Consider the following 27,127-nt stretch of genomic DNA (forward strand, 5'->3'; position numbering starts at 1 on the left):
CGTCATTTGCTGCAATGGTCCAAAATGCGGAGACGGCTGCAAGATAAAACGATCACGTTTCACGCTTCTAAAATGTATACATTTTTAATTTTACTCGGAAATTATAGTCTATCCAATGCAGTTTGACAGTAGGTAACAAACGTAACCACAAGCACACAAATTACATTTTAGTGAATACAACTGATCCATTTGAGTTTTTACATACGTAGTATATTTCTGCGCTGTGAAAATTAAGATTGTGAATTGAATAAATCAAGGATTCATTCGGTTTTGTCTACATAGATCTGTGAGGTCCCAGCTCTTTTATAGTTGCCACTGGCCTCTTCTGGAATACTGCTCAATCGCATGGAACGTTCCAACATACATTCATTTTAGAAGGGCCTTGTTATTCATCGTTCAGGCTGAATTGAGGGAATGAAAGACCATCTCTACATTCTTGACGTACTTTCACAGGCTATGTTTATTTATGCATTTGGGTTCCTCTGCTGAGATCGATCATGATACCTTATGCCGAAATGTCCGATCCAGAGTTTCCATTTATGATGTACCAGAATAAATAAATTGGAAGCTCAACGTAAATAATTTACGATAGTTTTAAGTTAGAGGGCCCGAGTTTCCGACAAGATAGGAACGCGGCATTACTTGTCAGGGGTAGCTCGCTTGCTACTAGGGAAAATGCATATGAATGCCCTTGTAATTACGACAAGGAAACTCGGGTATACTCTCATGGACAACGATCCTGGCCGCGATTTCGGCCGTCAATGTTGGATTTCTTATTGCGTTCACTCGGAACACGTGAACGGTCCAAGACATTCCTCCGATCAATCCGACATGACGTGAACGCGGCAGCCATTAGAGAGATGCTGTAGCGCACGTCAACCTTACCAAGTGTATTTCTATAGTCTGAAAAAGCTCATCAGAATAATTACACAACTAATAAAATAATTTCACACTAGTTTCCAAGTTATTTCCACCCTCTTATAAACCGATAGGTTGATTTCTATAGAACGTTATTGGGAAGTTGGATTCCTGTAGAGAAGATAACCTTTGTTCCGTGGTCCGTGCAACACAAAGGCTGTCTTCAATACTATATTGTGTACTAGCGAGGAACAGGCTACATCGACCAATAGTCATGTCACATGACCTTTGGTCACTTAACCATAGCGCCAAACCAAGCAATAGGCCCTGGAACTCTCCCCACTCAGAGCTGAAATGTGGCAGGGAAGAACTTACAACATTAGTAGTTTTAATCATATTAATAAACAAATCATTGCAGTCATTGTACCATATGACATTTTCATGTTGGGGTAGAAATGTAATTTACAAAAAAATGAAAGTATAATAGGGTCAAATAAAAAAATTACTTCACTTGGTCAGGAGTAATTTTTAATGGTCTCCTTGGTTTTAAAACAGGAACAAATTGTTGTGTAACACCGGAAGGTATCAAAGTGCTAACACAAAATAAAAAATGGATGCAGCCATGGTGTTTTGCATGGTCTCTTTAACACAAAGGAGAAAAAAAAATGTTTTCAGCATAACTGTTACATGCATGTCATGTCAGTTCCATTTAAATAATAAGACCATTCCATATTTATTAAGACTTCAGAGCCATTTACGGTCCCAAATGGCATCACATGCTCACAAAATACTATTCATTTTTGCTTAAGTAATGAACAATGAGTTGTTTTAACAGAAACATATCCTAGGCATCTGGTTGTCCAATGCTTAAATCTGTAAGGGCAAGAATGTATAATTTCTTTATGTAGTTAACTGCTACTCCAGCTTAGATATTTATACTGATTAGGTAGAAGTTATAGCTAGACATCTTTTAGATTACATCGTAGAGAAAGATAACACATTTACCCTCAAAGCAGTTTTAAAAATGACACAAAACATTTCACTTGTGTAAACCATTAATAATCAGCAAGAGTACCTGTGCAAGCATCAAGCCCGGCAGCTTATTTTAACCCATACAATGAGTTCCTCACACTTATTTTTACGCCAAACCCCCAAGTCCAGGAATTATAACTCAGAGCAAGCCGAGTCGACCTTATCCTTTTTTGCAAGAACAGAAAATGGAGAAAAAAAAACTCCAAAACAAATGTAAAAAAAAAACAACAGTGATTGTGCGAAATGTTGATGGCATGCCACCGATTATATATGGCCTGGACGGATGCACATAAAAGCAATGGACGGCCATGACGTCAGTATGTAGTGTTATCATTTCTAAGGGGCAGGGTCTTTGGGGAAGAATGTCGCATACATACATGTGTATACATATACACATTAGTTTACACATCGACGCAATGGTAAAGTTGTCAGTAAAGCTCTCCTTACTGACAAGCAGTAACTTTCACAGGAAGATCCTACATCTAAAAAGGATTATTACATTTATATATTTTGCTGCTTGAATTACAATAACAGTATTTAACAAACACCAAAACACTAGGTTCTATCCTTGATTTTTTTTTTTCAATACACCAAATCATATTTTAATTTGGGAGTCAGAATTATGGGATGCCATGAACTTCCAGCTTCATAAAAATTGGATACCATTCTCTCATACAGTAATGGTCATCCCTCTTAAATAGCTTAACTGTTCAAACTGGCTTCAAAATTGTCGGTTTGAGTAACCAGTCCCTTCCTCTCGACATGAGCAACTCTAAACACATCTCTTCTCCAGTCAGTGGCTCAGACAGGGAACAGAAAAAAAATGGCTGAATGTTCACCTTGGTGGTTGGGTCATGTCTGGTTGTTTTACTCTTTTTTTCATTTTTTATTTTAAGTTGTTGCGTTTGCATGCTGAGACCCTTCTGCTGTTAGGGGGATGCTGCCCTCTGCTGGTTGCCTCTGTGGCATTGCACAGCCCTGCACCTCCACAGCTGGTTTAGTCCCTCAGAGCAGCTTCAGACTTCCAGTGACATTGTTCACCATCTCCTCCTCCCCAACGATTGCCAGGACAGTGCGTGAGCCGGCTTCCACCTGACAAAAAGCCGGAGGTCATAGAATTTAGATTGCGTGGGGATAGGAATAGGTTGCCCTCGCAAAAAAAGGTGGGTGGGAAACCAAGGAAGACTAGGCATGACATTTATTGACATAACTCATTAATTTGCTATTAAAATGAGAAGTTTACACAAAATCCAGAAACTCCCAAGCGATTGCTTATATTGAAACTAGTTCAGTGGAGTTTCCCCTCTCTCCTTGTAGTGCTGTCCTTAAAACTAGGGATGCACGATATATCGGTATCAGCCGATATTAGCTAAAAATGTAAATATCGGTCGATGTCTAGTTTAAACGCCCCGATGTGCAAAACCATTATCAAAGCTGACGTGCATACCTATATAACGTAGGTACATGACACAATGACGGCACGTAAAATGTTGCGCTATACATGCAACACACCATTCTTAAACTAGCCCACAATGTCTGCTGTGTGGATCGAGCAGTCACAAGTCGAGCAGTCATTTGAAAGAGTAAAAAAATAATAATCTGCGATACAACTCAAAGGCCAAACCCATTAAAGCCAAGATAATGGAATTCATTGCCCTTGACAATCAACCGTTCTCTGTCGTGGGTGATGTCTTTCGCCGACTGGCGAAGCACCGGTACACAACCAAGTGCGCTATTCTTCAGATGTTGCCCTACCGGAGTTAAACAGTAATAGCGTCATTGCTATTCGCTTCATGACATACATACTATGAAACGCCATTTGGGTCTTTGCTTGTCAAAAAATATACAGTAGCACTGTCAAAGCTGTACAAAAAAAGTCTGCAAACAAGCAAACACCGGCCACGAACGACGTGTTTACAATACTGCGTTGGTAATGAAGCATAATTTGTTCGACCGCAACTTCTGGGGTAGCTAGCTTTAGCTTGGTACCTAGCTAGCATCAATACAACCAGCCTGAAAACAATGACCAGTAGAACCTGCAGTCATTTTCATTATTCTTAGCAATGATAGGAATCCTTGTGAGTATTAGCTAGGTTGCCACTTGTTGTTCGCCTATTGAAATTGAACTTAATGAAAAGAAATAGCTAGCCAGCTACTTTACACTGTTGCCCAAAGCTAACGTTATAAGCAGCCAGCTCGCTTCATCTGGCTAGCGAGGCTCGACCACACCGGGTTTTGTGTTATGAAGCTAGCCACAATAAGGATTAGCCACAATAGTGGACTTTGTGGATAGTGTCACAGATGGGTCCGACCACCACTGATCAAATAAGAATGGTCTTATAAATTAGGGATATTTTAGATGACAGCTAACTAACTACAGCTACTGAAACAGATTGTCATTTTGCTATGTTTTTAGGGAAGAACATTGTTTGCATCCATGAGCATCCTTTTTTTTTAATGACCAGCACTGTAGGTGCGCGAGACAACTTGACCAGCATCATAGCATACATATCAATGAATCGTTGTGACATATGAAATATGAGTGAGTGTAATCAATGTGTAATAACTACATAAAAAAAATGTATGAACCCGTTAAATTATTATGTGACATGCAGTCATATTCAGGTCCAAACACGTCCAATAGTGTTATTTGACACGTCCAATAGTGTTAAACAGTATATTTTTTTGACACGCAAAGACCCAAACGGCGTTGAATATCAATCCTGGTTGAGAATGAAACGACTGAACAACGAAACAGCACAGCAACTAAGTGAAAGAAATAGGTTTTGATTGTTTTACTGGTAATGGGGACATATGTAATTGCCAACAAAATAACTTTTTGGTCAGTGTGTGTGTAAACTTTATTTAACCAGGCAAGTCAGTTAAGAACAAACTCTTATTTACAATGATGGCCTACCCCAGCCAAACACGGATGACGCTGGGCCAATTGTGCGCCGCCCTATGGGACTCCCAATCACGGTCGGATGTGATACAGCCTGGATTCGAACCAGGGACTGTAGTGATGCTGAGTACGTGTGTGTGTTTTAACTATACTAGAATGCTTAAAAAGGCCGCAATGCTCCAAAAAAATATATCGGTATCGGGTTTTTGGCAAGGAAAATATTGGATATCGACCAAAAATGTCATATCGGTGCATCATTACTTGAAACAGCTGCATAAACAGGTCACATGACTCCTGACGTTGCTGGATGCAGACCTCACTCTGCTCGGTTGCCAGGGAATTCATGACTCAGAAATCCGTGAAGTGTGGACAAATTTGTTTTATTGAAAGCTTATGGGCAGAATGAGCCATTTGTCAGAAGTACTAACGGTTTTGAGTCAGGAAATGTGTACTTTACCAACTAAAACATTTGCGATTACTTAAAATAATTATAATGCAGCCGACTGCCACAGCAGCAGAGATGGGTAACAGCACATGGGCGCTCTCTGGGGTAACAGGAGCAGTTTGCGGCCCTAAATCTGGCCTCCTGTAAAAAATGTAATCTGTATTCCCCCCAAAAAACGAATTGGAGACGCACCCCTGTTCCAGCTGGGCCAAATGGACAGTTATCTAACGAGTTATTAGCCTAGATAAGCAATCATTCAATGAAGTTAAGTTGATCATAAACCTGATCAGGACTGTTTGTGGGTTTATGTTTTCACATTAGCCCAAAACACTATATAGCCTATGTTGATTTATCACAATGTTTTTGGGATATTCTATCCTGCAATGCAAGGTGACAATGTCCATCGTCTCTCGAAGTAGCAGGGTCTCCCCCACAAGGGCGCACATGTGCAGTTGTTACTCATTTCCGCTGCTGTGGCAGTTGGCTCCATAAAATAATCGCAAATGTTTTAGGTGGAAAAGTACACATTTCCTCACTCAAAACCGATTTCTGTATAAAGAATTCACTGGCAACGAAGCAGAGCGAGGCCTGCATCCAGCAACGTCACGAGACACGTGACCCATTTTTGCAGCTGTTTCAGTACAGCAGTCCAGGGAGAGATGAAATTATATTTGTCACATGCTCTGAATACCATGAAATGCTTGCTTACAAGACCTTAACCAACAATGCAGTTAAGAAAAGAAAGTTGAGAAAATACTTACTAAGTTAGAATAAAATAATCACTTGACTTTCTGGATTTTGGGTCAACGTCTAATTTATGCAGATTATTATATTTAACCTGTTGGGTCTAGGGGGCAGCATTTGCACGTCTGGATAAAAAAAATGTACCCGATTTAATCTGGTTACTAATCCTACCCAGTAACTAGAATATGCATATACTTATTATATATGGATAGAAAACACTCTAAAGTTTCCAAAACTGTTTGAATGGTGTCTGTGAGTATAACAGAACTCATTTGGCAGGCAAAACCCTGAGACATTTTCTGACAGGAAGTGGATACCTGATGTGTTGTATTGAGTTTAAACCTATCCCATTGAAAAACACAGGGGTTTAGGAATATTTTGGCACTTCCTATTGCTTCCACTAGATGTCACCAGCCTTTACAAAGTGTTTTGAGTCTTCTGGAGGGAGATCTGACCGAACAAGAGCCATGGAACGGTGATGTCCCATTAGACACCTGGCGCGCTACTTCATGTTGGGTACCCTCGTTCCAATACGTTATAAAAGGCTATGCATTCGTCCACCTTGAATATTATTCATGTTCTGGTTAAAAAAGGCCCTAATGATTTATGCTATACAACGTTTGACATGTTTGAACGAACGGAAATATATTTTTTCCCCTCGTTCATGACGAGAAGTCCGGCTGGCTTACATCATGTGCTAACGAGACGGAGATTTTTGGACATAAATGATGAGCTTTTTTGAACAAAACTACATTCGTTATGGACCTGTGATACCTGGAAGTGACATCTGATGAAGAGAATCAAAGGTAATGGATTATTTACATAGTATTTTCGATTTTAGATCTCCCCAACATGACGTCTAGTCTGTATCGCAACGCGTATTTTTCTGGGCACAGTGCTCAGATTATTGCAAAGTGTGATTTCCCAGTAAGGTTATTTTTAAATCTGGCAAGTTGATTGCGTTCAAAAGATGTAAATCTATAATTCTTTAAATGACAATATAATATTTTACCAATGTTTTCTAATTTTAATTATTTAATTTGTGACGCTGACTTGACTGCCGGTTATTGGAGGGAAACGATTTCCTCAACATCAATGCCATAGTAAAACGCTGTTTTTGTATATAAATATGAACTTGATAGAACTAAAAATGCATGCATTGTCTAACATAATGTCCTAGGAGTGTCATCTGATGGAGATTGTAAAAGGTTAGTGTATCATTTTAGCTGGTTTTATGGTTTTGGTGACCCTGTCTTTGACTTGACAAAACATTACACACAACTCTTGTAAATGTACTGTCCTAACATACTCTAAATTTATGCTTTCGCCGTAAAACCTTTTTGAAATCGTAAAACGTGGTTAGATTAAGGAGATGTTTATCTTTCAAATGGTGTAACATAGTTGTATTTTTGAAAAATTTGAATTTTGACATTTATTTGGATTCAAATTTGCCGCTCTTGAAATGCACCTGCTGTTGATGGAGTGCACCACGGGTGGCACGCTAGCGTCCCACCTAGCCCCAAGAGGTTAACGCTGGAAGTGTATTTTTCCCCTTGTCATCTACAGAAAATTGTGAACATAAATCTCTTGTAATATCAGTCATTCTTTTCTCACTTTGTGTGAACTTCTGTGGTAGTGTAAAACGACCTTACCTAATCATTATGTATCAACACATTATCAGGGGCACTGCAACCTGTTTTAACAAGGCAATGTTTGCCAAGGTTGGCATATGTCAACAAAAGCAAGCTATGTGTGGACATCTGTCAACCAGCAGTTGACCTATTCAGTGTTTATGTACAGCTTATAACATGTTATGGGGTGCCCTTCATAGACTATTGACCATTTTTAATTGGCTGTTGCAATCTTTGTCAACAAGTTCATTCATTTGTTTTTAAGTCTTAGTGAACGCATCCGTCCCTCAAGTGTCATTTAACAGTTTCACTTTGCAATGGTTTTGTATCAAAGTGTGAAACGCTTACCTACCTAAATCACAGTCGTCATTAAGACATGTTAAACTAGGCGAACACGGCCCGCCCTGCCAAATCGTTCTCTTCAAATAATGCCTTCTGAACAACAGGCAGCCACAGCAGTGTCAACAGTACAGTCTATGGCATTGGCAGCCCTACTGATAGTCAAACTCAATACTAATAATGGCTGTGCGTGTCCCTGTAAGCAGGTGCTACTGACTTACGTGGAACCGTAATGGTGGTGTGTGCACCTGTGGAACCATAATTGTGGCACATGTGCCTGTAAACAGGTGCAGCAGTGTAGCCGCAATGGAGGCGCATGTCTCACCTGGGTGCGTCCGGCATCCTGGACCAGGTATGTGGGCAGGCTAAGGCTCATGGCCAGGGCCTGCAGCTCCAAAAGGTGGGCCATGTTGGTCCCCTGCACCACCACCTTCTTCGCCCTGCACACCACACAAACACACATGTCCTTCTGTGCATACTGTAGAACAGCCAGATGGTGGCATTGCCATTACCAAACATCATTATGGTGTTTTAAAAGAGTCTGGCTGTCTTTATCTGATCAGCAGTATGAAGTCTCAACTAATGCCCTAATGAGGAAGTGGCCCAGTCCTTACCCGCCATGGTCCCACTTCCAGGCCATCTCCCTCCAGCTATTCTTCTCCTGCAGGGCCTGGTAGAGCCCCACGGCTGCGTGGCCCACCTGCGCAGCCAGCTATACAACAAACACTTTCAGTTAGAAGAAATAATTTTTTTTTTTTTTTTTAACACATTAGCAATATGGGATTTTTTTGTGCACCTGGTTCACACAAACTACACCAAAACAAGCATACTAGCTCAACAAAACATCACATTCCAACCCTTTTTCTTAAAGCTCAGACACACCGGGGCCTCCCGAGTGGCGCAGCCGTCTAAGGCACTGCATCGCCGTGCTAGAGCCGTCACCACAGACCCGGCTTTGATCCCGGGCGGCATCATAACCGGCCGTGATTGGGAGTCCCATAGGTCGGCGCAAAATTGATCTAGCGTCGTCCGGCTTAGGGGAGGGTTTGGCTGGGCTTTACTTGGCTCATCGCGCTCTAGCAACTCCTTGTGGTGGGCCGGGCACCTGCAGGCTAACCTCGGTCATCAGTTGAACAGTGTTTCCTCCTACACATTGGTGCGGCTGGCTTCCAGGTTAAATGGGCAGGTGTTAAGAAGCGCAGTTTGGCGGGTAATGTTTCGGAGGACGCATGACTTGACCTTTGCCTCCCAAGCCCGTTGGGGAGTTGCAAAGACCTTAAAGTTGTCAGCCAGTCAAGCGACTTAACTACCTAGCAATTTTAACTAGAAAGATGACAAAATAACTTAATTCACTCTCCATAACTCCATACCACCAGTGCCAGCCCATAGCCAAATGTTTAGCTAGCTAGCGCAACATAGCTAGTGACACTGCAGTAACAGGCAGCTGTTTCATGGAAACTAGCTAATTGTGATTTAATTATGTCAATACTAGCTACAGTGGTTAACTAGCTTGGATGAAGTATTTAGTGTTGTGTGCAATGCATCTGTGCACTTAACTAGCTACCATTCCCATAGACAACATTGCATATGAAGTATGACTGGCTCATCCAAGAATTTAAGACAAAAATGCCCTCTTTTTCCTTTTTGTTGTCACTCCAGTTGGCTACCCCACGTCGGGGATTGTGCTTTCCGATTGGCTCAAAGTCAAGTTGTTGGCCACGGACGAGCATTGCGAAGTAGAAGCGCTAAGTTCGTCACGCAGCAGGTACCGCTTTTGTTCTAGCAAGAGAAGGAACGGCCTCCCACTGTGATAAGTAGCTATCCGCAGTCAGACGGTGTTTCATGCTTTACACTGACCTTTCCCACACCCATGGCCAGGTCCATGTTCACCACAAACACCATCTTGAACATGAGGTCGTCGTCTCCTTCCTCCTGAGGGGACGAGAAAGCGAGAACGAGAGACATTCAGGGTGGGCTCAGACATGATACAGGAGAGGTAATGTACCAACTTGTACCTGTGCAAACTAAGGCTAGCTTATGGGCACCTCATTCTCCAGCTTGTTAAAGTAGTACATGGCAGCCTCCTCAGCAGACACGTTTCGGGTGTGCAAGAGTGCCTGTGGAGGAGTAGACATGGAAAATGTCAAAAAATAAGGACTTTGAATAGATCTGTATTGGGTGGATTAGCAAAGTCAATCATAAGTACAGCACTCCTTAGTCATTATGAATGCATTAGTAAGTAGAGAAAGATATTTCATTAGCGAACAGAGATTATCAAAAAGGAAATTTGCACAATATACTGCAGATCATCTCTCAGGAAATGTAAGAGAACCTCTATACAGTAATTAACCCACTTGCTTAGCAGCCTCCTCAGGGATGTCCAGCTCTCGCAGCTGCTGCAGGTACACAGGGTTGACCTCCTGAGAGCCAGAGCCTGGGCCCGTCTGCTGTTGCTCGGAGGGCTCCATAGTTAGCTGGAGCAGGACCACATTGGATTAAAGTTAGTTTAATACGTTGCGGCATTAAAATAAATAAATATGTACAGTACATTGTTGCATATTTCTTCATTTTACATTTTAGTCATTTAGCAGACGCTCTTATCCAGAGCGACTTACATCTTCAACAGTTATGTTGTGTAGCAACAAGTAGCTGGGTCTTGATCCCAAATTAACTGAAGACTGGCACCATGTAAAAGTGTGTACTTTCAGTGCCTGTCTTTCCTGTGCACCATGAATTATGGTAGATTAGCTACTATTATGACAACACCCTAGCAATCTAAATACACTCAACACAAATATAAAACGCAGCATGTGAAGTGTTGGTCCCATGTTTCATAAGCTGAATTAAAAGATCCCAGAAATGTTCCATGCGCACAAAAAGCTTCTCAAATGTTGTGCACAAATGTGTTTACAGCGTGCAATTGGCATGCTGACTGCAGGAATGTCCACCAGAGCTGTTGCCAGAGAACTTTGTTAATTTCTCTACCATAAGCCGCCTCAAACGTTATTTTAGAGAATTTGGCAGTACGTCCAACCGGCCTCACAACCGCAGACCACGTGTAACCATGCCAGCCCAGGACCTCCACATCCGGCTTCTTCACCTGCAGGATCGTCTGAAACCAGCCACCCAGTCAGCTGATGAGACTGTGGGTTTGCACAACCAAATAATTTCTGCACAAACTGTCAGAAACAGTCTCAGGGAAGCTCATCTGAGTGCTTATCATCCTCCCCAGGGTCTTGAACTGACTTTAGTGGACAAATGCTCAACTTCGATGGCCACTAGCACACTGGAGAAGTGTGCTCTTCATGGGTAAATCCCAGTTTCAACTGTACCAGCAGAAAGCAGACAGCATGTATGGGGTGGTGTGGGAGAGTGGTTTGCTGATGTCAATGTTGTTAACAGAGTGCCTCATGGTGGCAGTGGGGTTACGATATAGGATTGCATTGTATCGATGGCAATTTGAATGCACAGAGATACCGTGACGGCCATTCATCCTCCACCATCATTTCACGTTTCAGCATGATAATGCACTGCCCCATGTGGCAAGGATCTGTACACAATTCCTGGAAGCTGAAAATGTCCATGGCCTGCATACTCACCAGACATGTCCTCCATTGAGCATGTTTGGGATGCTCTGGATCGACATGTATGACAGCGTGTTCCAGTTCCCGCCAGTATCCAGCAACTTCACACAGCCATTGAAGAGGAGTGGGACAACATTCCACAGGGCACAATCAACAGCCTGATCAACTCTATGTGAAGATGATTTGCGCTGCATGAGGCACATAGTGGTCACACCAAATACCGACTGATTCTGATCCACGCCCGTACTTTGTTTTAAAGGTATCTATTCCCAGTCATGTGAAATCCATAGATAAGGGCCTAATATATTTATTTAAATTGACTGATTTCCTTATATGAACTGTAAATCTGTGAAATTGTTGCAGATTGGTTTATTTTTTTGTTCAGTTAAGGATCTAGCTAGCAGACTGGCCTAAAGGGCAGACATTGACAGCTAGTTAGGCATTGACACACCTCGAAGCTAGTTAACAAAGTGCTCTTACCAGTAGTTTACTGATATCCTAGTTAACTACCTAAATCATAATTATGTTGATATCACAATTACAGTGATAACCTAATTAGATACATAACCGTTAGATATCTGTCTATCTGTAAGCTACGTTAGGTAGTTAGCCATTTAGCTACTCTGTCTCGGTAATTGACAACGGTTAGGGTTAGCTAATTTCATATCATGACGGAACAAATTCTCAAAGTGGCAACTCGATTGTGGGATGGCAGCTAGGTAGTTAGTTATTTAACGATGACCACAAGACGGTAGCTAGTTTGTTAGTTAATGCCAAATAGAAAACAAACCGTAGCTAAAATAGCCAAGCTAAATTAACTAGCAGGCATTAAAAAATATTATTGAACAGTACGTTAGCTAACAGCTGATTGCATTTGCTATCTTGTAACATATTTTGTTTGCTAGCTATGTATTATTTGATTTCCCTGCAAGCTCTTAACGTAGCTAACTAGGCAATGTAGCTAGCTTACTGTAAAGATTGCGCCAGCCACTCCTACCTGCGTTGCGTAGCTAGCTTGTTAGCTACAATCCTTTGAATTAGTGGGATGGGAGTGCTTGCTTGCAAACCAATATCCACTCTCGCCTTTCACTGCGATGAAGCCAGGTTGTTGACTGCAGGTGACTTGTTCATGAAAAGATGGGCGTGTTGTGGTTTCACGTCTTTACACCATTTTGGGCAAGGTTCGCTCTTTTCGTTGTACGGTACCGGATTGCGTCAGTATTAAAGTCCCCCTCACATCCGGTTCTACAAAAAGTATGGATCGTGTGAAACAAGAGCATCAATTATTTCCTCCGTCAGAAATGTCTAAACGTTTCGTAACGAAACTTCGTTGAAGTAGTTTCCCATGCATGTTGCTTGGGAACATGTTGACCGCCCTCACTGATTTATGTTGCATATGGTGTGTGAAGAAATGAGGTAGAGATTATTTCTGGTTCATGACCAACTAAGTGAAAGGACACTGCTTTTGTCAGATTATACTTTTTGTAAAATAAAAAATCAGTTATTGTCATGACGTCTTCCATTCCACATTTCCTCGCACTGGTCTGAAAACAATATGGTGGATGTCTACCAATTTGCTCTCGTATACTGCTCCAAGTATTTAATGTCAGTGTTGACAAAGAAGAAACAAGTAATATACAAATTCCCTTCACTTTAAATCTACTCCATATGAGACAGATGTAGACAAACACAATATGATTTTACAAATACTTTATTACCTCACCCTATGTAGGAATTTACACTCTTATTAAACTGCAGGTTAAGTTGCTACAAGTTACATTATTCAATCATTATATACAACTATATTAACAGACAAAATAAAAATCAACCTTAAAAAGTGCTCCTTGCAGAGCCTGCTCTACATAGCTGAATTTATACAGCCTAACAATAGTTTTCCTTCAAATGACCACCACCTGCTCTCTTCACCATTATTAGGCTTCATACATAATACTAGTCTACATTGAAAGCGTATGACAATACAAATTGTCCATTGAAAAATAGTGTGATGTTAACCAATAAGCTACTATGACTCGTTTATGCTGTGCAATCTAGGGACAATGGCGGTGAACAGGAAAATGCATCAAACTGGAGAACCCACACAATAGCATGCAACGCATAAACTACATACACTTTCATCTCTTCAAAATTATTATCAAAATAGGAGGACAAAACTGACCATTTGATTGGGTTTTACAGTTAAATGACCAATCTGCTGACTCATTGTCAGCCTCTTATTGGTCACTACTCACTAGAAAGCCAACAGTGCACCTGCCAACAGTGCACCCTGTAGCTCAGTTGGTAGAGCATGGTGTTTGCAACGCCAGGGTTGTGGGTTCGATTCCCAAGATGGGCCAGCACAGAAAAAAAATAAATGTATGGAATTGTATGAAATGTATGCATTCACTACTGTAAGTCGCTCTGGATAAGAGCGTCTGCTAAAATTACTAAAATGTTAAAAAATAAAGATATAGCCTACCACATGGGTTGTGTCAAATGTCTTCATCAGTTATGTGTCGTTAACATACATGCAACACCTCCCCAATTGGTGTGATAACGTTCTTGGTACAAATATTTAATCACAACTTCAAACCATCAAGCTCTGTGGGATAGAATGATTAGTCTAGGGGTCCGTCCCAAATGGCACCCTATTTCCTACATAAGGCTCTAGTCAAAAGTAGTGCACTATATATAGGGACTAGGGTGCCATTTGGGATACGCAGTAGTGTAATAGAGAATGCAGAGGTGAGCAAATTATGAATAACACAACCCATGGGTAAATCATAAGAAAACGAGTTTCAGTAAAGTTCAGAAATGGCAATGTAGTTATAATTCTAATACTTAATCAAACGTTGCAAAATGTGACTAGGTCAAAGTATCTTCTGTGAAACTTCATGGACAGTTAATACAGCAGTGTTAGAGAACAAGTTCAACAAACGTAGGAGCTGTCACCATCTTGTGTTCAATAGAATAACTGCAATACACATATCAACGGAGCAGTTGCCAATTGTCAGATAAATAGGCTACCTCACAACAGCACAAACGGAGATAACATGGTTCAATAGACTTTTCTTGGTTGAAAACAAAAAGATATGTTAAAAATGTACAACACGGAAAGCTGTATGAACGTACACCATAAAATACTGTATGACACATGTTTTAAATATATACAATTCTACAGTTGAGATTTGTTTGTTTAATCTCTGATCTAGTGTCCCTCCAGTGACTGTTACCCTTTAAAAACATCAAAACATTCACACGGTCACCTATTTACAGTACCTTTTGAAAAGACTGCTTCTTTGCGTTCAGTACCATTCTTTCTTTAGTCCTGCAGAGAGCGAGCTGCAGCCTCTTTCCGAGAGCTGTTCATTTCAACTCTGACATTATCATCTTTCTCCCATTCAATACCATAAAGAGGAACACAGATTTGTATGGACTTGGGAGCTACCTGAAAAAGTGGAATGGCAATAATTACACATTTTAAAAAAACATTAAAAAACAGAAGTCGTCTCAAGAGTGTCATGATTGAGAACTCTGGTGTGTGTGTGTGTGTGTGTGTGTGTGTGTGTGTGTGTGTGTGTGTGTGTGTGTGTGTGTGTGTGTGTGTCTGTGTCTGTGTGTGTGTGGTAAACTCCAAAAGATACTACGTGTACTTATGATTTGGACGGATATGGAACAAAGCTACTGTTTTGACATAAAGAGAGTCAGAGGGAGAGAGCAATCTGGTTTAACCTAGCAGACAAACCGCGAAACACAAGAAAAAGCTTCAGGGTTAAAGAAATAAGAGGATAACTTGAGTTTTCAGGTGAGTAAGAGGAGGTAGAGAGCACCGATAACTATAAGACTCAAGCCCCTAGGAAAGGTACTGTATGCAACTGCATTAATTGGTGACAATGTAATATCTAGAGAATGGTTATTAAATGCTAATAAAACTTTTCACTCCACATTTCATGTGGAAAGGGATGTTGAGTCTTGATTGCGGGGAAAAACCAGAATGGTCCCTTCCATCTCTCGCTCACACTTGCTCTCCATCTAGCTACAACCACCATTTTGATAGACATAACAGACTTCCTTTCATTCATTCATTCATATGAGACTTCAGATTGTTGACTTCAGCACGTTTCCATTGACACATCATGTCACGTCTGGATCTCCCAAGCCCCTTCTTCTAGTTCCACAGAGAGTTCTACAAGAGATGCAGATGCCACAACGTGGTCCAACTCAGGGCTGAAGGGTGAACGGGTGGAACATACAAACAAAGGCTCCTCGTCTGTTTGTGTGTGTGTCTCCCTTTACCTTTCCTCCTGTCTTGTCCACAGTGGACAGTCTACCACCACCTCTAGAGAGTTTCATGTGTTCAGCAGCCCAATACACCACATCCCCTTTTCAAACCCCTGGGTGACTGTTGTGTGTGAACAACAGTCACTCATTGCTCCTTAATGTGGAAAAGGGGTGGGGTGTTTGGGGTCCTTACCCCTAGAACCATACTTCCCCTCTTCTGACAGGAGGGGGATTGTGTTAATCTGTCTACTGGTCCGGTCTGTCCACCCTCCTAACCCACCCCCTTTGAGTTTCCCTCCCCCACTCCTGTGGGTGTCTTAATGTGATCCCCTCTGCCGGCGTGGTCTTGGTCAGTGGTTTCACTGTCACAAGTCAGTGACTTTGTTCTCTACGGCTGCAGCGATCTGCTGGAGCCGGCAGCCCAGCTGCATCTTTTGGGCCGTGCTGTCCTCTTCTAGGGCCCCGATGATCTGAGAGAGAGCGAGGAAGGGATGGAGAGGGATGAAGAGAGAGAGAGAGAGAGTTAGATGGAGGGAGAGACGGAGCTGGAGTGAGTGGAGTGAGAGACAGATGTAAGGTAAACCAAAGACACAGCTCTGATGTGTCATTCCATCCAACCACACAAGAGATAATGAAAACTCACCTGGTCATAGTACTTGTTGATGTACTTGTACAACTCGTGCAGGGCAACAAGGTAATTCAACTCGCCTGAGTAATTCTGGAAAAAAACAAAAAACATTTTCACTTAAAGTCACAACAAATAAATAATACGCACCCACTTAAATGTGCTAATAGAGGTTCCATTAAAGCTGGTTCTATTAACAATAGGATGTATTTAAAGTGTTCTAGGCATACATTGCTTTAAAGTATAGGCCCACTCTGAAAAGTCCAAAGTTTTACAGCTTGTGCTGAATGAATGATCACTAGATCAGCTATATTCACGGTAATAGGGGTGACAGTAATAAAAAAAAAAAAAAAATTTTAAAATGAGATACAAACTGCAATTTGTAACTTTTTGGGCGACCCAACCAAATTCACATAGAAATGTGAGTTATAGATAGGTCACTCTCATTGAAAGCAAGTCTAAGAACCAGTATATCTGTTCTAAGTGCGCTATTTCTATGCTTCCCATTCTTCCATTTCATTTTTCAAACAGCTGAAAATAAAATATTTTTTTGGTTATGGAAAATATATTTCACAGCTGTTTAGATGGTACAATGAGTATCTACACTATACTTGCTTGTTTTGTGAAATAAACTTAAATTAGGCAAACTATTGGAATATTAGCAACGAGGAAATGGCAAAGCGATTTCTGCATAGTGCACCTTAAACAATAGGACAAAGTACCAGGGGATGGAACCAAAATTATTTTCCAATTGTGTTGTTCAGAACAGAACCATTATTTTTTTGGTTATGTTCCACTGTTCCGACCTGCAAAATAAAGTTCTGAACCGGTTTAAACCCCCCAAAATGTAACGGTTTATAGTTCCTTTCTGTTCCTTTTTAAACCTCTGAAATCGTCAACTTTAAAAAAACCATTTATCTCGATTATTAAATTACTTCAATCTTCAGTGAGGATAGAGCAGCTTGTTATGGAGCGGGCAAGCTATAGCCTAGTTCTTTACAGTGCCTTCAGAAAGTAATGTATTCATACTCCTTGACTTATTCCACATTTTGTTACATATTCAAAATGAATTAAATAGCTTTTTTTTCACACATCTTCACACAATAACCCATAATGACAAAGTGAAAACATGTTTTTAGACATTTTTCTAAATTTATTGAAACTGAAGTACAAAAATCTCATTTACATAACTATTCACAGGTGCATCCAATTTCCTTTGATCATCCTTGAGACTTCACTACAACTTGATTGGAGTCCACCTGTGGCCAATGGCCAATTCAATTATTTGGAAATGATTTAAATAGAAACAGACCTGTCTATATAAGGTCCCACAGCTGACAGTGCCTGTCAGAGCAGAAACTATACCATGAAGTCCAAGGAACTGTACATAGATCTCCGGGATAGAATTATGAGGAGGCATATATCTGGGGATGGGCATAAAACAATTTCTAGAGTGTTGAAAGTTTCTGAGAGCACAGTGGTCTCCATCATTGGGAAATATAAAAAATATGAAACTACCCACTCAGCTGTCTGATCAAACTGAGCCACCGGGCAAGAAGGACCTTTGGTCAGGGAGGTGACCAAGAACACAATGACCACTCTGACAGAACTACAGAGTTCCTTGGCTGAGCTGGGAGAACCTGCCAGAAGGACTATAGTCTCTACAGCACTTCACCAATCTGGGCTTTATGGGAGAGTGGGCAGACGGAAGACACTCCTGAGAAAAAGGCACATGGTAGCATGCCGGGAGTTTGCAAAAAGGCACATGAAAGACTCAGATCATAAGGCACACGATTCTGTGGTCTGATGAGACAAAAATTGAACTCTCTAGCCTGAATGCAAAGAGCTATGTCTGGAGAAAACCAGGCACAGCTCATCACCCGTCTAACACCATCCCTACCGTGAAGCATGGTAGGTGGCAGCATCTTGCTATGAGGATGCTTTTCAGCAGCAGGGACTGGGAGACAGGTAAGGATAGAGGAAACAATGAATGGAGCCAAATACAGGCAAATCCTTGATGAGAACCTGCTTCAGAGTGCAAAGACCTTAAACTGGGGCAAAGATTTACATTCCAACAGGACAATGACCAAGCATACAGCCAAAGGAATGGTGGAATGGCATCAGAACAGGAATGTGAAAGTCCTTGAGTGGCCCAGCCAAAGCCCAGAATTGAATCCCATTGAAAATCTGTGGAAAGACTTGAAGATTGCTGTTCACCGCCGCTCCCCATCTAATTTAAGAGCTTGAGAAAAATTGCAAGGAAGAATGGGCGAAAACCCCCAAATCCAGATGTGCAAAGCTGATAGACATACCCAAGACGACTCAAATCTGTAATCGCCGCCAAAGGTGCTTCTACAAAATGTATTGAGTCAGGAGTGTAAATACTGCAAAAAATTCTAAAAACATGTTTTCATTTTGTCATTATGGGGTATTGTGTGTAGATTGGTGAGAAAAAAAAATATATTGAATGTCATTGACCTTCCGAGAGTTGGTTTAATGTTGGACCAAGCTTGTGTGTGCAGAGCGGCACCAGAATTAAAAACGTCTTACCTTTTTGTAGTTAATTCAATGTGAAACGTGATAACTATAGTATCCTTAACTAGCATTGAAAAAGTTAATCCATTCTTGTCTAATTAAAAATCTCCTTAATTTCTGAATCACACTTGTAAAGTCAATGGCCTACAGTAACCTACGCTTCGGAGGGGGAGGGGCAGGTAGTCTACACACTGGCAAAGATTTTTAGCTGGCAGGAAGACACTGGAATACGTTTCTGAGTGACATAGTGAGGCGCTTTGTTGCAGGACTGAAAAAAATGCCCTGAACGTAAAAGAACGTTCTTAACCGGTTCCAATGCTTTTAAAATAACGGTTCTCTTCCAGAACTTTCGTTCCCTGAACTTGATCCAACCCCTGAAAATAACCAATTAAAAGAATAGTAAACTCAAATGTAATTTTTTTTTTGGATTCATCAATAAATGTCAAGTTGAAGGTAGAGCACTTTTAGTAGAGTGCAAAAACTGTGACGATGATGCGTTTGAGTGAACAGTGTTTTACTGAATGAATAAAGTGAAGTAAAAGACCAACCCTGGATAGTTCTGCTAGAGCGGAGTTCATCTCCTGGTCACTGGCAGAGATGGTCTGTCTGATGTCAGCGTAGTACCTTTCCACCATCTGCTTGTAACGGGGGATATCTCTGGCATAAAGCAGTTTGTTTATTGGTGAATCCTAGAGAGAGACAGAGAACGTGAGGGTGAGAGAGATTACCAGTTGTAAAGAATCACCTCCACAGTTTCCCATGGCCCAGTCAACTCCTCCCCAGACGGGTTGGGTTAAATGTGGAACACACATTTCAGTCGTACAACTGACCAGGTATCCCCATTCCTTTCCCCCCTCTCGCTCACCCTGCCCAGTTTATGCTCTGAGGTGGTGCAGGAGTCCATGAAGGTCTGGGAGATGACCGTTAGCACGGCGTCCACGTGGTCCGAGGGCTGGACGTCAAAGATAAACTGGGGGTTCTTTACAATGTTGATCCAGAACCTCAGGGGCAAGCTGGACGGAGGGAATGAGGGAGGGAAAGGGAGTTACATGTATGGATAAGAACTGTTATGTTCATATGTTACATATATCATCCAACCACATTATAACGTAAACACACATACACGCATGCAAGGACACAGACGTGGATGGTCTCAGGAATCTGTGTGTGTGTGTGTGTGTGTGTGTGTGAGTGTGTACCTGTTGGTCTTCTAGATGTGGAAGGAATCAGGATGTGTGTGTGTGAGTGTGTACCTGTTGGTCTTCTAGATGTGGAAGGAATCAGGATGTGTGTGTGTGAGTGTGTACCTGTTGGTCTTCTAGATGTGGAAGGAATCAGGATGTGTGTGTGTGTGTGAGTGTGTACCTGTTGGTCTTCTAGATGTGGAAGGAATCAGGATGTGTGTGTGTGTACCTGTTGGTCTTCTAGATGTGGAAGGAATCAGGATGTGTGTGTGTGTGTGTGAGTGTGTACCTGTTGGTCTTCTAGATGTGGAAGGAATCAGGATGTGTGTGTGTGTGTGAGTGTGTACCTGTTGGTCTTCTAGATGTGGAAGGAATCAGGATGTGTGTGTGTGTGTGAGTGTGTACCTGTTGGTCTTCTAGATGTGGAAGGAATCAGGATGTGTGTGTGTGTGTGTGTGTACCTGTTGGTGTTCTAGATGTGGAAGTAATCAGGATGTGTGTGTGTGTGTGAGTGTGTACCTGTTGGTCTTCTAGATGTGGAAGGAATCAGGATGTGTGTGTGTGTGTGTGTACCTGTTGGTCTTCTAGATGTGGAAGGAATCAGGATGTGTGTGTGTGAGTGTGTACCTGTTGGTCTTCTAGATGTGGAAGGAATCAGGATGTGTGTGTGTGTGAGTGTGTACCTGTTGGTCTTCTAGATGTGGAAGGAATCAGGATGTGTGTGTGTGTGAGTGTGTACCTGTTGGTCTTCTAGATGTGGAAGGAATCAGGATGTGTGTGTGTGAGTGTGTACCTGTTGGTCTTCTAGATGTGGAAGGAATCAGGATGTGTGTGTGTGTGTGTACCTGTTGGTCTTCTAGATGTGGAAGGAATCAGGATGTGTGTGTGTGTGTGCGCATGTGCGCATGTATCCATGTACATGCATGTGTTTGTCTGTGTGTTTGCTTGTACACACTCGTGAGTGTGTGTGTGTGTGTGTGTACCTGTTGGTCTTCCAGATGTGGATGGTCTCAGGGTCGGTGTGTGTGTGTGTGTGTGTGTGTGTGTGTGTGTGTGTACCTGTTGGTCTTCCAGATGTGGATGGTCTCAGGGTCGGTGTGTGTGTGTGTGTGTGTGTGTGTGTGTGTGTGTGTGTGTGTGTGTGTGTGTGTACCTGTTGGTCTTCCAGATGTGGATGGTCTCAGGGTCGGTGATGGCGTGGTGCTGCGCCTGGTCGTCCAGCAGGTCAAAGAAGTACTTGACGGCCAGCGGAACGGGACGACTGGTGGACAGGATCACCGTGAACAGGTCGTCCACAAACTTCTGCAGAGTGCCCTGTGGAGGGAGAAGGTTAGGGGTTTTGCGCAGTTTTGAAAGTCAATGTGGGAGTGTATGTGTGTAGTAATAATTCATTATAATTTGAGGGGTGATTATGTTTGTCCTGTTACACACTTGTGGAAATGAGTTCTCCAACCCAGAGACACCCGGAGGGAGTGGGGTCACAGCCAGGGTCACAAGTACCCAGAGACACCCGGAGGGAGTGGGGTCACAGCCAGGGTCACAAGTACCCAGAGACACCCGGAGGGAGTGGGGTCACAGCCAGGGTCACAAGTACCCAGAGACACCCGGAGGGAGTGGGGTCACAGCCAGGGTCACAAGTACCCAGAGACACCCGGAGGGAGTGGGGTCACAGCCAGGGTCACAAGTACCCAGAGACACCCGGAGGGAGTGGGGTCACAGCCAGGGTCACAAGTGTCCAGCGCCCCTGGAGAAATTGGGGTCAAGTGCCTTGCTCAGGGCACAGCGACAGATGTTTCACCTTGTCGGCTCTGGTATTCAAACCAGTGACCTATCAGTTACTGGTCTAACCTCCAGGCTACCTGCCGTGTGTGTGTGTCTACAGTATCTGCCGGGCGTGTGTGTGGGTCCAGTATCTACCTTCATGGAGAGCAGACGTGTGAGGTAGATCTCTGGTATTGCCTTGGCCCTCTCCCTCACGCTGCCGCGGCGGTGCTTGGGTAGCTCAGGCTCCTCGCCGGCCTTGACCAGGTGCCACAGCCTCACCCCGCCCTCGTCTGCATCCTCCAGCATGGGCGTCTCTGAACGGGGGAGGAGGACAGAAGAAAGGAGAAAGGGCCATTTAAAATGTTACATTATTTGACATATTTCACAAAAGTGAACATTTCAGTCAACGTTTCAGCCTAGTGGCCTTTCTCAAGATGAGATGCATCCATACTTATTCTACAAAAACTGGAACAACAAGACATTTCCCAGAGAGAGTGGAACTAAAATGCAAGTGCAACTCACTTTCACCTGCCACGTAGTCGTGGTTGTCGTGGTGGATGTGTTTGCTGTGGCGCGGGACCAAAGCCACTGTCGCGCCATCTGCAACCTGAAACACAACCACAACAGTGTTAGACATCTCTCATGAATACAATACAGATGCACTATGAAGGCTTATGAATGCTTTGTGAATGCTTATGAAGGGTTAATGAAGTGTAATACCATTAATAAAGGCTTAGAAACATGAATTAGATACAATCTTAAAACCACTCTGAATGCTTTACGGAGTGTTATAAACTCTTTATAAAGCTTTACGACTGCTCGATGTGGGTGCAGACCTTGTAGTGTTGGAGTGTGTTGAGGCGTTTCCAATTGCCCTGGACAATAGACGTCAGGTCTTCATCAGACAGGATCAGATGACCTGCTACACCAGACCTCCACTCTGAAACACACACAGTATGTTAGACAGGCCTATACACAGAATGTTAGACAGGCCTATACACAGAATGTTAGACAGGCCTATACACAGAATGTTAGACAGGCCTATACACAGAATGTTAGACAGGCCTATACACAGAATGTTAGACAGGCCTATACACAGAATGTTAGACAGGCCTATACACAGAATGTTAGACAGGCCTATACACAGAATGTTAGACAGGCCTATACACAGAATGTTAGACAGGCCTATACACAGAATGAAACAGAACACTATTATAATACACTATACATCACTTTAGGCTCAGTCACTACCAAGTAACATTCATCAGATCCGGTGAGTGAGTGAGTGAGTGAGTGAGTGAGTGAGTGAGGGAGAGGTACGCGTCGGCGTGAAAGTGTGTGTGTGTGTGTATGTCTGTGAGCGTCTGCATGCACATCTTCCCAGAGGTGGGACCAAGTTACTATTATTCAAGTCACAAGGTTCGAGTCTCAAGTCAAGTCCACGTCGTGCATTCTAACAGCAAGTCAAGTCCACGTCGTGCATTCTAACAGCAAGTCACGTCCACGTCGTGCATTCTAACAGCAAGTCACGTCCACGTCGTGCATTCTAACAGCAAGTCAAGTCCACGTCGTGCATTCTAACAGCAAGTCACGTCCACGTCGTGCATTCTAACAGCAAGTCAAGTCCACGTCGTGCATTCTAACAGCAAGTCAAGTCCACGTTGTGCATTCTAACAGCAAGTCAAGTCCACGTCGTGCATTCTAACAGCAAGTCACGTCCACGTCGTGCATTCTAACAGCAAGTCAAGTCCACGTCGTGCATTCTAACAGCAAGTCACGTCCACGTCGTGCATTCTAACAGCAAGTCAAGTCCACGTCGTGCATTCTAACAGCAAGTCACGTCCACGTCGTGCATTCTAACAGCAAGTCACGTCCACGTCGTGCATTCTAACAGCAAGTCACGTCCACGTCGTGCATTCTAACAGCAAGTCAAGTCCACGTCGTGCATTCTAACAGCAAGTCACGTCCACGTCGTGCATTCTAACAGCAAGTCACGTCCACGTCGTGCATTCTAACAGCAAGTCACGTCCACGTCGTGCATTCTAACAGCAAGTCACGTCCACTTCGTGCATTCTAACAGCAAGTCAAGTCCACGTCGTGCATTCTAACAGCAAGTCACGTCCACGTCGTGCATTCTAACAGCAAGTCACGTCCACGTCGTGCATTCTAACAGCAAGTCAAGTCCACGTCGTGCATTCTAACAGCAAGTCAAGTCCACGTCGTGCATTCTAACAGCAAGTCACGTCCACGTCGTGCATTCTAACAGCAAGTCACGTCCACGTCGTGCATTCTAACAGCAAGTCACGTCCACGTCGTGCATTCTAACAGCAAGTCACGTCCACGTCGTGCATTCTAACAGCAAGTCACGTCCACGTCGTGCATTCTAACAGCAAGTCAAGTCCACGTCGTGCATTCTAACAGCAAGTCACGTCCACGTCGTGCATTCTAACAGCAAGTCAAGTCCACGTCGTGCATTCTAACAGCAAGTCACGTCCACGTCGTGCATTCTAACAGCAAGTCACGTCCACGTCGTGCATTCTAACAGCAAGTCACGTCCACGTCGTGCATTCTAACAGCAAGTCACGTCCACGTCGTGCATTCTAACAGCAAGTCACGTCCACGTCGTGCATTCTAACAGCAAGTCACGTCCACGTCGTGCATTCTAACAGCAAGTCACGTCCACGTCGTGCATTCTAACAGCAAGTCACGTCCACGTCGTGCATTCTAACAGCAAGTCACGTCCACGTCGTGCATTCTAACAGCAAGTCAAGTCCACGTCGTGCATTCTAACAGCAAGTCAAGTCCACGTCGTGCATTCTAACAGCAAGTCACGTCCACGTCGTGCATTCTATTAGCAAGTCACGTCCACGTCGTGCATTCTAACAGCAAGTCACGTCCACGTCGTGCATTCTAACAGCAAGTCACGTCCACGTCGTGCATTCTAACAGCAAGTCACGTCCACGTCGTGCATTCTAACAGCAAGTCACGTCCACGTCGTGCATTCTAACAGCAAGTCACGTCCACGTCGTGCATTCTAACAGCAAGTCACGTCCACGTCGTGCATTCTAACAGCAAGTCACGTCCACGTCGTGCATTCTAACAGCAAGTCACGTCCACGTCGTGCATTCTAACAGCAAGTCACGTCCACGTCGTGCATTCTAACAGCAAGTCACGTCCACGTCGTGCATTCTAACAGCAAGTCACGTCCACGTCGTGCATTCTAACAGCAAGTCACGTCCACGTCGTGCATTCTAACAGCAAGTCACGTCCACGTCGTGCATTCTAACAGCAAGTCACGTCCACGTCGTGCATTCTAACAGCAAGTCAAGTCCACGTCGTGCATTCTAACAGCAAGTCAAGTCCACGTCGTGCATTCTAACAGCAAGTCACGTCCACGTCGTGCATTCTAACAGCAAGTCAAGTCCACGTCGTGCATTCTAACAGCAAGTCACGTCCACGTCGTGCATTCTATTAGCAAGTCACGTCCACGTCGTGCATTCTAACAGCAAGTCACGTCCACGTCGTGCATTCTAACAGCAAGTCACGTCCACGTCGTGCATTCTAACAGCAAGTCACGTCCACGTCGTGCATTCTAACAGCAAGTCACGTCCACGTCGTGCATTCTAACAGCAAGTCACGTCCACGTCGTGCATTCTAACAGCAAGTCAAGTCCACGTCGTGCATTCTAACAGCAAGTCACGTCCACGTCGTGCATTCTAACAGCAAGTCAAGTCCACGTCGTGCATTCTAACAGCAAGTCAAGTCCACGTCGTGCATTCTAACAGCAAGTCAAGTCCACGTCGTGCATTCTAACAGCAAGTCACGTCCACGTCGTGCATTCTAACAGCAAGTCACGTCCAGTCTTCAAGTTGTCAAGTCAAGTAAAAATATTAATCTTTAAGTCAAATTTTCACGTCAAGTGAAAAACTAAATCCATACATGCAATAACTTGTTCAACTCCAAATCTTTGTCTATTTATTGAGGCTACCAGACATCCCTTTTCATGATTTTGTCTTCTCTAATTGTAAAATATGAACCATGTCGCTGGCACAAGGCAGGTTAATTTACAGGTCTTGATCCAATGGTGAATGTACCATATCATACCAAATATACATGGGAAATAGCCCAAAATAAATATCCTCTGTACCAGGCTTATTAACCAGTCCTATCTGAACGGACACAGGTAGTGGGCAAGACTGTACAGCCTCCCCTTGTGAAACCACATGGAATCTGTCTAACAGGAGCTCCAACAGGTAGGCCTACATAATAACATTATTATTAGAATATTACAAACACTTGGCCCCCAGGACCATAGAATTACACAATTGGCAAATACAACCAGTAAACAGGTTCTACAATGTAAAAGGCAATTTCTACATTGGTACAGTCGGCTTAATCACATATAATTATTTATAATGATATTTCTTTCAGCACGCATTATTTTCTGTTATTCTGACTCCAAAGAGATCTACTGTGTGTACTGAGGCCGTGCGCTCCTATTACGCACAACCAAAATGACAGAGACACACGGAACTCCGACAGAACACGGGAAATATCAACAAAGGAAACCATACATTGAATTAAATAAACAGAACTTCTACCTCATGAGTCTTGCGAACGTTCATGTGTGCTTTAAACATCGCGCCCACTCAGAGCAGGGTAAGAAATGTTTGGCTAAATTAAAATGCATCGTAGGCCTATTAGACATGAAACAGAAATGTCCACATGTTGCAAGAGGTACGGGGATGAAATGATGAATCGCTAGTAGTTATTTTAGTATTAAATGGAATATAGATTTACCACATAGGGCCTGTGCATTTAGCAAAAGCAAACATTTGAACAAGAGAAAAAAGCAATCTCCACTGGTGGGAGTTTGGAGAGCATCTTCCCACAGTAGGCTTATAATTCATTTTAACAACAAATTCCAAATGCTAGCTTAAGTTAATTCTACATTTCAAGTAATTATTACATACCAAAAGAGCTTTAAGGCCTATGCAAGTAATTGTTGCCCCATTACTGGTGAGCTTGCAAAGTAAACAGTTAATATTATTGATCGCCAAACAATTTTTGGAGCTGCATATTTATTTATTATGGCAATCCTCTCTCCCTACAATTTGAAGTTTGAGCTTCACCCGATCCAATAGCTGTACAGAAAATCAGCAATCTGTTTGCTAGCTCACCCGACCTGTGTTGATTGACAGTTTGC

At 42.9% G+C, this 27,127-nt stretch overlaps 2 protein-coding genes across 3 annotated transcripts in view; both read right to left on the minus strand.

The window, feature by feature from the left end:
- Positions 1-1,364: 1,364 nt before the first annotated feature.
- LOC106583630 (putative peptidyl-tRNA hydrolase 2) lies at positions 1,365-12,766 on the minus strand. Of its 2 annotated transcripts, none has more exons than XM_014168026.3 (7): positions 12,533-12,766; positions 10,306-10,425; positions 9,997-10,068; positions 9,809-9,883; positions 8,566-8,663; positions 8,277-8,391; positions 1,365-2,982 (listed from the first exon to the last, which is right to left on the minus strand). In XM_014168026.3, the coding sequence occupies exons 2-7, from the start codon at positions 10,417-10,419 to the stop codon at positions 2,896-2,898; spliced, it is 561 nt and encodes a 186-aa protein (XP_014023501.1). In that variant the 5' UTR covers positions 10,420-10,425; positions 12,533-12,766; the 3' UTR covers positions 1,365-2,895. The 2 variants fall into 2 exon arrangements, with proteins under 2 accessions (XP_014023501.1, XP_014023502.1); XM_014168027.3 differs by having other exon boundaries at positions 2,463-2,982; positions 12,506-12,750.
- A 464-nt stretch (positions 12,767-13,230) lies between these two features.
- LOC106583629 (plexin-B1) overlaps positions 13,231-27,127 on the minus strand; it is a 219,036-nt gene continuing 205,139 nt past the window's right edge. Inside the window, exons 30-37 of the mRNA XM_014168018.3 lie at positions 22,758-22,861; positions 22,444-22,528; positions 22,075-22,235; positions 21,311-21,471; positions 19,839-19,986; positions 19,522-19,662; positions 16,457-16,531; positions 13,231-16,283 (exon numbers count right to left, since the gene is read on the minus strand). Of these exons, the coding sequence (XP_014023493.2) occupies positions 16,179-16,283; positions 16,457-16,531; positions 19,522-19,662; positions 19,839-19,986; positions 21,311-21,471; positions 22,075-22,235; positions 22,444-22,528; positions 22,758-22,861 (980 nt within the window). The 3' untranslated portion in view covers positions 13,231-16,178. The remainder of the gene's footprint in view (positions 16,284-16,456; positions 16,532-19,521; positions 19,663-19,838; positions 19,987-21,310; positions 21,472-22,074; positions 22,236-22,443; positions 22,529-22,757; positions 22,862-27,127) is intronic.

This window comes from Salmo salar, chromosome 22 (genome assembly GCF_965601325.2).
Source record: "Salmo salar chromosome 22, fSalSal1, whole genome shotgun sequence".
NCBI classification, from domain to species: Eukaryota; Metazoa; Chordata; class Actinopteri; order Salmoniformes; family Salmonidae; genus Salmo; species Salmo salar.

Coding starts and splice junctions, on each gene's coding strand:
- LOC106583630 (XM_014168026.3), bottom strand. CDS start 10,419: ATGGAGCCCTCCGAGCAACAGCAGACGGGCCCAGGCTCTGGCTCTCAG. Junction 9,884..9,996: donor TTAACAAGCTGGAGAATGAG/GTGCCCATAAGC, acceptor TCGTCCCCTCAG/GAGGAAGGAGACGACGACCT. Junction 8,664..9,808: donor TGGCCATGGGTGTGGGAAAG/GTCAGTGTAAAG, acceptor TTTGTTGTATAG/CTGGCTGCGCAGGTGGGCCA.